This window comes from Trematomus bernacchii, unplaced genomic scaffold, assembly GCF_902827165.1.
Source record: "Trematomus bernacchii unplaced genomic scaffold, fTreBer1.1, whole genome shotgun sequence".
Taxonomy (NCBI): domain Eukaryota; kingdom Metazoa; phylum Chordata; class Actinopteri; order Perciformes; family Nototheniidae; genus Trematomus; species Trematomus bernacchii.
The window spans coordinates 2,501,040-2,512,516 of NW_022987771.1; the positions used below are offsets into that span (position 1 = coordinate 2,501,040).

At 39.6% G+C, this 11,477-nt stretch overlaps 1 protein-coding gene across 2 annotated transcripts in view; it reads left to right on the forward strand.

Moving 5' to 3' along the window:
* Positions 1 to 9,984, forward strand: part of cemip2 (cell migration inducing hyaluronidase 2) — a 37,058-nt gene extending 27,074 nt beyond the window's left edge. The window contains exons 16-24 of one of the 2 annotated variants that reach the window (XM_034148652.1): positions 1,075 to 1,252; positions 3,070 to 3,285; positions 3,533 to 3,744; positions 5,328 to 5,510; positions 5,735 to 5,954; positions 7,099 to 7,200; positions 7,296 to 7,441; positions 8,288 to 8,394; positions 8,978 to 9,177. In XM_034148652.1, coding sequence (XP_034004543.1) covers positions 1,075 to 1,252; positions 3,070 to 3,285; positions 3,533 to 3,744; positions 5,328 to 5,510; positions 5,735 to 5,954; positions 7,099 to 7,200; positions 7,296 to 7,441; positions 8,288 to 8,394; positions 8,978 to 9,177 — 1,564 coding nt within the window. Of the gene's footprint in view, positions 1 to 1,074; positions 1,253 to 3,069; positions 3,286 to 3,532; positions 3,745 to 5,327; positions 5,511 to 5,734; positions 5,955 to 7,098; positions 7,201 to 7,295; positions 7,442 to 8,287; positions 8,395 to 8,977 lie in introns of both variants that reach the window. The other variant, XM_034148651.1, reaches the window with a different exon arrangement.
* Positions 9,985 to 11,477: the final 1,493 nt, after the last annotated feature.

The following is an 11,477-nucleotide window of genomic DNA, read 5'->3' on the forward strand; positions in this document are numbered from 1 at the left end:
ATGTTGGACTAAGTGGACGGCTCTAATGAGACCAGATCTTTTAGGCTTTATGTCCCCTCGGGCTCTCTTCTCTCTGCCTTTGTCTGTCATTACAGAGATCGTTATAGCAGAGGAGAGAGCTGCAAATAGCTGCCCATTTTAGTCTCAAGAACCCAGCTTTCTGTCAGTTTGTGACCGCCGCTGTCACCACCGTGTACAACTTTACAGCCATTTTACAGGCTCCCTGACCGCACAGTGACATCTGGCTCAGTCGGGCTGTCTGTCGTCACCGTGGTTACTGCCAAAACTGCTGACACTCTTTTTTTTTTCTTGCCAGTGAGAAGATATTTCCATAAAAAATAAATGGATAATTTGATCCTTTAATTAAAGTTCCAAGGTTTCATTAATAGCCATTACATAAGACTTAGATCCTTGTCTGACGGAAAGTGATGACTCAAAAAATAGAGATAGGAAATAAATTGTAAATTATTTTTTATAATTATATCCCAAGAGCATACGTCCTGACTTAACCCTCCTAACATTTTCCATATATATAACATTGTTGCTATTATTGACACTATTTCGCATAGTTCTTTTAACTATGATTCTCTAAGACTTATTGGTTAGTTTGTTCTTATAGTTCCTTTAAACACATGATACAATTACATCTACCACAGTCCTTCATTGACCATCATTTCTACTTTACGTTCAATAAATCAATCACATTTTATTTATATAGCCCAATATTACACATGTGCCACAGGGGGCTTTTACAATGTGTAAAGCATACCACACCCTCTGTGCTTAGACCCCTCAAGTTTTGATGGGAAAAACGAAGGAGTCATTGTGGGGGGAACCTTTGGAATTGTGAAATTGTCTCACAGCCCATATGTCCAAGAATTATGAAGCACGTCATGTCTGAGGCAGCTGATGTCCTGCTCCCTATTGAGTCATGTTTTTTATTAACATGTCCGTCTGAACCTCCTTTTCAAGTTTTGGGTTTAAGCCAATCTATGACTCAAACCTGTCAATTCGAATATTACTTTATCTGTCATTTGTCTTGCCTAATCGTGGATAACTCCCTCTTCACTGTAGGACATTCCCAATCCGAGGTTTCCAGATCTACGATGGTCCGGTGCGACTTACCCACAGTACATTTCGTGGATACATCCCCACACCGGAGCGTTATACCAGCGCAGTGGGATTCAACCTGAAGAACACCTGGCAGCTCACCCCACGAAACAATCTGTCCCAGCTCAGCTTCCACCCCACTGTGAGTCTATTTTTGACATCCAGGCACACTATACAGTTACTGATTTCATATTAGAATCACATAGACAAAGCAGTGTGATGCATAGTAACACTGAGTCAACACAGAGCTGTCCAACCTTTCACCTACATACATAATATTTACAGTACTTTAGCCAAGTTATGTTTCAGTTGTGATCTTCCTTTAATGAGCTTGTAATAGCTCTTTACAGCCAGTGATTGATGTAGGAGGTGTGTGGCGCAGTGGGTTGTGCATTGGTGTTGAATCAGGGGGTCACAGGTTCAAACCCCTCTGCAGTCAGCATGTCGTTGTGTCCCTGAGACACTTCACCCCAAATCGCTCCTGCTGGGATTGTCCACAGTATTGAGTATGTAAGTCACTTTGGATAAAAGCGTCTAACAAGTGACATGTCATGTAATGTGTAGGTTTCACTCCCAGCTATTCTATATGACCATATAACTTGGGGTCATGTGACATTTTAAAGTAACTACTCCCATGTGACCGGTTAGCACTTTGTACCTTTGTCTCTGTTTATCACTTTGTTGTGTTTGTTTCTGGTCTACAGTCACACTGCTGTTGGAAATACAGTTACTGTTTTGGATTCACAATTTGTATATTTTCTACCTTGCTTTATGTGTCTATCCTTTTGCTACACTGGGTTTGACTGTTTCCTCTTGAGCTGTTGGCTCCTTTTATCCTTCACCCGTGTAACCATCCTCTCATATTGATTAAATCAGAGGAGAGTCGTTGAGTTGGCAGTTGTTTAAAGCATTAGACAGAAGAAAGGAGAAAATAAGGGCATGTGGAGGAACAATTGTACATCTCTAGTGCCATCTTGTGGTGGTAAAGAAAGTGCACTCACTTTACTTAAAGGTAGGGTACGTAAGAATGGAGAAACCAGCTCGAGTGCGCTAGAATTTGAAAGCCCCTCCTCCAACACACACGTGCGCGCACATGACCAATGAGGGCACGAGATAAGTTTGTGCACGAGATGGAAGGCTGACAGGCAGGTAGGCCATCCAGTTATTTTAGCCGGGCCGGCTAAAATGATTGGTCGTGCTTTTTATACACAGATGAATTTTTTTTAATGTATTTATTGTCAAAGCATTTAATGTATTCATTGCTATCGGGATGTTAAGAGCATTCCATGGAATATAACAAGTGTTTCTGAAGTGAATTACCTACCCCACCTTTAAGTGAAAGATAAAAAGCATTGGACAAGAAACATTTTTAAATATTAAATTGGAATACATATGGTATGCGGCTCAGATGAATTGCTTCCTGCACAAGCAGACTTTCCCTTGTTGTAACTGACACAACCTGTAAGCTTTATGCAAATCAATGCAGAAAGACGTTGCCAACATGCAAATGAGTGTATAACTTCATCTGGTCAATTAGCAACACTACTCTAATTAAAAAAGGCATTTTCTTTCAACCACCTTAAATCGAGCCTTCATTGTCCAAGTAGATCATACTCAGTGGCAGACAGCGTTGGATAATGAGAGCTTAGAGGGAACCACTATGAACTGAATTTCTGAATTTCCTCACAGGGATTAATAAAGGTCCATCCTATCTTATCTTGTCTTAACACTGATGGTGTCATTTTCTGTAGCCATTACATTGTGCAATCAGCATTTCCTTCAAAATGAAGTTAAAGGACAGCTTCTTAATCCCCTTTTGCAATTCATTTTGAGTCTATCTAATTGAAATGTTTAACTAATCCATATTGTCATTGTTAAACTCATCCTTACAAAATGGATGCCTAGTGTTGAAACAAATATAGTTGCGGTTATAACACTCTTTGCAAATATCACCCTCAGGTGGGTCTGCAGACGTTCTTCGGCCGCCCGGGGCAGTGGTTTGAAGAGAACGACCTGGACGGGGACAAAAACTCCATCTTTCACGACGTGGACGGCTCCGTGACGGGCTACACCGACACCTACGCCGGCCGAGCAGACAATTACCTGATCCAACATCCTGAATGTGTGAACATGCCTCAGTGGAGCGGAGTGATCTGCAGCGGACGCTACTCTCAGGTACAACATGGCAGGGTCTACACCTCATTATTATCCATCTGTCCTTCTCATGTTAAATGTTCACTCTTCCTGACTTTGATTGAAATTCATGAGCAGCAACACGTGGAGAGATAGGTCACCTAAGACCTACTTAAATAATTCATAACATGTACAAGGACGAAATATGTATAAAGTTTTAATATGAATGAATAATTGATGTGAATACTATTAGATAGGACACTGACCTTTCCTCCGCTTCCTCTCCCAGGTGTACATCCAGACCCAGGGATCCCCTAACCTGATCCTATCCATCAGCAGAGATGAATACCCAGCTGCCCCTCTGGTTCTGAGGGGGATCAACAGCCAGGGGGCGCTGTCTCAGCAGTACCAGCCCATCCTGATGATGAGCAAGAGCTACAGCCTGCATTGGAGCGGACCTGCACCCAAAGAGGTGGTGCTGTCCCTCATTAACTTCGACAAGTGAGTAAAAGCTTCAGTGTGTGGACGACACGCATTACATTGCTGCAAGTCACATGGTTTCCGCAATATGTCAGTCTTTGGATGAAACACATTAATACTTTACATACTTTACATGGCCTTTCTTCTGTCTTTAAATCTTTATTTGGAGTCAAATAGTTTACATATTATATATATATATATTTATTATATGACAGTTGTACAAGTATCATCCGTTAGATCAGGGGTGTCAAACTCAAATACACAGTGGGCCAAAATAAAAAAATGGGCACTAGTCGAGGGCCGGACTGGTTCAATGTTTATTGCAACACTTATTGAAATGAACTTATTGCACATATTAAACCTGGAACTAACAAAGCTTAAATTATTGCCTATAAAAACAACATTAAACATTAAATAATCAGTTGCATTCATTTCTTATGGCTCTATCTGCAGAGTCATTTCTTATGATTACATTTTCCCACAGGCCAACAACAGCTTCAAAAAAACAATTTCCCTCAAAGAACAAACCAAACATGCCCTGGTATCGCAAGAAACAAAGTGCAGAAGGAAACATCCATGTAAACTCAGTGTGCTGCTCTGTGATGCTAGTTCAAGCCAGATACTTGGCATCTCATCTTGGGTGCAAGTTCATCAATGTTTGGGGTCAGGCTCTGAGCTGAGGAGGTCCTCAGGATTGAGTGAAGGTGTGCGTGCAATATACCGGCGGGCCAGATCTAATAGGAATTAGAAATTATCCTGCGGGCCGAAATTAAATCCACCAAGGGCCTGATTTGGCCCCCGGGCCTTGAGTTTGACACATGTGCGTTAGATATATACAGGGATCCATCTTTTAAAAGAAATTCTAGTATAATTACACACAACCAAAGCAACTACAAACAGAACAAGACAAGAGGTGTTTTCTGTTTTGAGAGAGAAAATACAGAAGGGAGTATTCAAAAACATGTATAAGCTAAGGAAGGCCATCTCTGGAAAAGATATGACTTGCTGTAATATCTTCAATAGGTAAATTGAAGTTTCTTCAGTTTCTTCCCCTCCGCTACCGGCCTCTTAAACAAGGCCCGGCCCCCCCACTGACTCTTACCTCAGCCACAACGTAGTCTCTATATGCATTACATTAATGCACACAATGTTCATACTGCTTACTGCACATATTTCTTGTTTCATATTTCATATTTTATATCCTATAATTCATTCATAGCATTCCATTTCCATGTCAATTACTGCTTTATTTTATTGCTATTTAACTATATTTTATTACGGTGTCCTTAAAGATTTTTTGTTTTATATTTTATGTCTGCACCATGACATCAAGCCAAATTCCTCGTATGTGTGAACCGAACTGGCAATAAACCTGTTTCTGATTCTGATTCTGATTAGGATATTGTTTCCTGAGAAAGCAATGAAACGACAACGATTAAAATAGTGTTTAATACGTTTTTGTTTGGATCCCATTAGAACTATGCAAAGCTTTTAAAACGTATTTACAAACCAGGTTGTCCTAACATCTTCTACTATTTCTAAATGTTTTTTGGAGAACGCCTCTCTGATGTAATGACTGCCTTTTTTCCCTTCCTCCCATTTAGAGATGACTGGGCGTTGGTGGGACTCTGTTACCCATCAGGCACCACGTTTCAGATTATGGCCGACATCAACGACAGGCAGAGCAACACCTTCGATGACCTCACAGACTACGGCACCGTGTCATCCTTAGCAGAGCTGGAGAACAGGCCGATGGAGAGGAAGTACTACTTTGACCGAGCTGTTGGGTGAGATCATAAAACAAATTCCTATCCTCTCTATTGCAGTGGGCTCAAAAAGGTCTATGTTGACTTTCGGGATTTCTCTCATTTTTTTAATTTAAATTGTATTCGTAATACTTTTATTGGGATGTTATTATTTTTTGTAGATGTGTTGAGTACGTGTTTCCCCACATTTCATAAAGTGTTTTTAACTGTGGCCCTTCCTCCCGTTCTCCTTCCATCACGCCCAGCTTGTTGTGGTTCTTCCTTCGGGCTCGGCACGGTCGTGAAGGTCACAGCTACTGTTCAGCAAAAGGCTGCGAAAGAGTGAAGGTCATGGCCACCACGTTGTCCAAACAGACCTGTAACTGCACAGCCAAAGCCTACCCCAAGTACTCCAAGACCCCCTCAGCAGTGGTGCCTATGCCGTCTCTCAATACACAACCCTGTAAAGGCTGCGGTGCTAAAAAGGTATGAGTTGCTTTATTTATTTAGTTATTATTATAATGTTTTTGTTTGTCTGTTTGTCTGTTTTTGTTTGTCTGTTTTTCCTCTGTCTGTGTGGGATTTTGTTTGCCATGGTGTTAACCCTTAGATGCACGAGTGACTGGACCCTACACTCTGCCATAAGTGGGTCAGAAAGGTCCTGTATGAGAATAATATGTGTTTTTATGCCATTTTGGTTATTTTGGTTAAGAAAAATAATTTGTATAATATTTAGTATTATATTTTGGTTCACACTAGAAATATTTTATATTTAATTTTTCACTATTTATAATTTTAGACATTTTTTTTACATTTTGAAAAAAACCGTTTTGAACATATTGATGCAAAGATCTCCGCTATTCTGAGACCCTCACAGTATTCCAGTCCCTTTTCAAAACTCATCTCTTCTCCTCTTGTCTACTCATCATAGCCCACCCCCCATCAATCCATGCCAGTTGATCAAGTTTGATAGTCCTATACCCCCCACCCTAACCTTCCCTTATATTGTAAAGCGATTTTGAATCCTTGAAAAAAGCCCTATACAAATATAATGTATTATTATTATACTGACAGGTATCAGATCTTGCTGTGTAAAATAATCTTCCTGAGAGGTGTCACTTGTGATGTCGTCTGTGTGTCCCACAGTGAATGTATTCCTGACAGAAACAGGTGATAAGAATCAAAGGTTCCCATAGGATGCCATAGGAAATGCATGCGGGTCATTTTTGACCCACTTATGGAAGCTTGGGGTAGTAATACAAAAACTACAATTTCTTAAAATTTAAATTTAAAATTTGAATGGCATGATATCCAAAACATGTTTTTTGAGGAATAGCTGGAATATGAAATGATACATTTTTTTAATTACAAAGATACTTCAAGAAAACTACCTCACCGGGTCAAAAAAGACCCACTTGTGCATCTAAGGGTTAAGCAGTATTTACATTGTTACTCTACCTATTGTTCTATAAAGTGAAGATTTGTTTACCTACTTGTGATACATGCTCTGATAGAATAACCGTATGCTGTTGAAAAAACCCCAATAAACAAGTTAAAACATTAACGATCATTTACTTTAATCTGTTCAAAACTCAAGCCATCATTGCTGACCAGTGTGTCTCTGTCTCAGCTTGTGTTTTCCAGTGAGCCATGGACCTTCTACCTCCAGACACAAGTCAAGTCTCTCAGCAGCAAAGAGCAGCAGAAAGGAGATAACAGCTCCTATATCACTGTAAGAATGACTTATCGAAACACAACATATAATCACATTATCTACTTCTGATGTTTTGAATCAGGGTTTATTTAACATTGATGTCCTCCTGTCAGGTGAATGAGGTCACGATGCCCTTCTCTCAGCCTGGATATTTCCTGGTCTCAGTGGACGCCTGCTCGGGGAAGGTCACCAAGAAAACCTCATTTGCAAAGATGGACGCCAAGATGGAACAGTACCTAAAAACTGGAATACCAAAGAGGTGAGCCAGGGGAAATAGGTGCTCACACTACTGCATTTGCATTTTTTGACAAGGACATGCAGCAGTAGCAGACTTTGAGACAACTTTTCTATTTAGTTCAATACAACAGTCCAGTATACAGGGCAGGCAGTAACTCAGTCCGTCTGGCTTGGGAACCAGTTGGTCACTCATTCAAGTCATCTAAGACCAAGATAAAAAAAGACCTTTGCATTAATGCATGTGTTTATGCATGTGTAGTACTCAGGGTTCTTACGGTCATTAAAAACCTGGAAAAGTCATGGAAATTCAAAATGCTAATTCCAGGCCCTGGAAAAGTTATGGAAAACAATATTTTTCCCAAAGTTTTGGAAAAGTCATGGAAATGTAACTAAAGTTGCATCAAATATAATTTATATTTTATCTAATCGCCGAAATAGTAATACTATAATGATAATAAATACTGTATGGTATAGTAATGAAACGTAAAATGGCATTTAACTGACGAGGTATTTTGCTGGTGAGAGATTTTAGTTGATTTAGCCTGTAGGAGCTAGTAAGCCAACTATTGGATTTGTTTTAGATCAGACATGTTTCATATGCAGACCTTATTTTCCTGTTCCATGTTAAAATAAACCATTTTCAGTGGTACCGCTGAGAAAGAGTAATTTTTTTGGTCATGGAAAATTAGGTAAAGGTCATGGAGAAGTCATTGAAAATCATTGGTGAAAAAGTGTATGAACCCTGAGTACTGTAATACACAAGAGAGTGAAAGCTGAATTTCCCCTAGGGTTATAATAAAGTATGTCTTCATGAAGTCGTTTTTTATGCACATTCTTGCTAATTTAACCGAGCGTTTTTTTGTCCCAGGTCTATCGTGCTTATGGCGACACGAGGTCAACCAGAAGGCCTCGTTAGTGTGGCACCACATCTGGTCTCCTTTGGAATGGCCAAAGCTGCTGATCTGCACAGTAAAGGTTAGTGACACACTTATACAATCATTTCTTTTTCGTCACTTTTTATTAAAGGTCCCCTATTATACTGTTTTTCATCAATATATTATAGGTCTCAGATATATACAAACATGTCTCTGAAGTGTTTGGCTCCAAACACCAAACAGATCATTGCAGCATCCCATAATCCCTTCTGTTTCAGCCCTGTTTCAAAAGTGCTGATTCTGTGTCTGTTACTATGAAAATAAGGAGCCACTCCCCACGCCCCTCTGAGAGATATTTGGTTAAAAAGAACACAATGGTGCTCTAGGAGGAGATTCAGGTGATAAGGTGGAGGGGGGTTACCTTGGTTGGTGATTGGCTAATGGTTACACAAGCCAACAAATCGTTATGACATCATAAAGTGGCCAAAATCCGACAGGTTTTTATATAAATGGATCAGGACAAAAAGGGAGAGAATCTTTTTTCCTGAAACTTTCAGAGTCTCTTTACACAGAGGGGACACATGTTGATGTAGAAAAGACATGAACAAGTGGATTTTGCATAATAGGTGACCTTTAAGGCAAAGTCTGTCTTACTCATAGATTCTTATTGCCTCCCACCACAGAGAGTCTGGCTCTTTGGGGGTTCCAGGGGGGTTCTCCGCCCCCTCCGTGGGTCTGGCTGCAGGCCGGGCAGGACGACGAGGTCCTGGGTCTGCAGGAGCGCTACCTGCCTCTGGGTCTGGAGGCTCACGGCTGCACCCCCCCTGCGGCTCAAACACGCAAAGACCTGGAGCTTCTCAAAAAAGCCACGGGACAACAATGACCAATGTGAACTACACAACTTAACTACCCAGAACTTGCACACAGATACACACACAACCAGCTGATGAATGTGAACTGCTGAACCTTTAATTTATTTAACAATGGCAAATATGTTTACTGATTCCAAGTGGAGAGAAGGTATTTTATAATGACTGGGTGAGTATTTTTGTGATTTTTGTGTGTGTGTGTGTGTGTGTGTGTGTTTGTATGTATGCCTTGGGGCCGTTGAGTCAATGCACTTTTCCTTTTAAAGACACAACTTGCCTTATCAGCCAAAGTGATCACATGGAGCTTTATAATAACTCAGCTGTTTATGTTGGAACAGAAAAGAAAACAAACCCAAAGCAACCTTTAACATTTACAAACCGATCCAAATATTTATAATGCACTAAATGAATATCGAGTAAATTGGATTTAATCTAAAAACAGAACACAATGCATTAGATACACACAAGCCAGGAGGAAATTATGAAAATAAATGGCATTGTCCCTGAAATGAGACCGTGTTCGATTGGAACAGAAAATGAAACAAGATGGATGAGAGGAGCTCAGGTCAAAGGGAAGTAATGAAAGAACATTGCACCTGGGAATCAAGCATCAATATTAAGCCAAAAATGAACTTGTTAGAGACCTAGATTCTTTCAAACAAAGTCAAAACAAGCCATATTGATGTCTAGATTGTTAATGCTTATATAGACATTTTACTTATATAGACTTGACATACACAAATGCTATTAACCCTTAGATGCATAAGTGGCTCTTTTTTGACCCGGTGAGGTGGTTTTCTTGAAGTATCTTTGTAATTACATTTTAAGAAATTGTAGTTTTTGTATTACTACCCCAAGCTTCCAAAAGTGGGTCAAAAATGACAGTCAGGAATACATTCACTGTGGACCACACAGACGACATCACAAGTGACACCTCTCAGGAAGATTATTTTACACAGCAAGATCTGATACCTGTCAGTATAATCATAATAATAATAATAATAATAATACATTATATTTTTATAGGGCTTTTCAAGGACTCAAAATCGCTTTACAATATAAGGGAAGGTTAGGGTGGGGGGTATAGGACTATCAAACTTGATCAACCGGCATGGATTGATGGGGGGTGGGCTATGATGAGTAGACAAGAGGAGAAGAGATGAGTTTTGAAAAGAGACTGGAATACTGCGAGGGTCTCAGAATAGTGGAGATCTTTGCATCAATATGTTCAAAACGTTTTTTTTCAAAATGTAAAAAAAATGTCTAAAATTATAAATAGTGAAAAATTAAATATAAAATATTTCTAGTGTGAATCAAAATATAATACTAAATATTATACAAGTGATTTTTCTTAACCAAAATGGCATAAAAACACATATTATTCTCATACGGGTCCTTTCTGACCCACTTATGGAGGAGTGTAGGGTCCAGTCACTCGTGCATCTAAGGGTTAACAGATAGGTATTATAATGTAGGCCATTACTGTCTTTCCACTTATCCTCACACACGTCGTTTGAGTTGATTTCTGAACTGAATCTTTAACTGGAAAACCTCCTCTGATCATCGTGCAGCTGTACAACTGAAGACTTTAAGCACCTTTTTTTTAACGGATTCCTACGTGGACTTACTGGATCTTTGATCTCATACTTTTATTTATCTCTTCACAGTGATGGTGTCTCAAGTGCTGGCCACATGTGCAGCACAAATACACCTATATATACATTCTTTTAATGTTATTGTTTTTCAAACGGAATTGAATGTTTTACCTTTTAATCTGCCTCATACATGATCTCTTTTATGTGCATTATTGCCATTGATGTGTTTAGTTATATTACAGGGTGACGGTTGGCATCCTGACTGTACAGTAGTGAGCAACACAATGCATACAGATCATTTACCAGCTGTACAGTAAAAGGCTTTAAGTCGAGGCCTACAGTATGTCATCTTTAAAGGGTGTACGGATGTGAGCAGGGCTCCCCCACTGAGCAATGATAAGTATCTTTCTGTGTGTGTGTGTGCGTGTGTGTGTGTGTGTGTGTGTGTGTGACTGATCATGTGAGACGGAGAGATTCTCTGGAGGACAATGACCTTGTTGCCTTTTAACCACTCTACTGTTAAAAAGAGCAATAGAAAGAGAGAAAAAACGTTTCCAGCCTTGCCTTTTGTTCAACTGTTGCTTTGAAGATGCACAACCAGAGAGTTCTTATTGTTTCTATCTTTGTAAATATGGTGTTTTAATGTTGTAACTAAAACTGTAATAGAAATGTCCAACAGGTTGTCAATAGAGTGTTTATTTTCTTTGTGTTTGTCATTT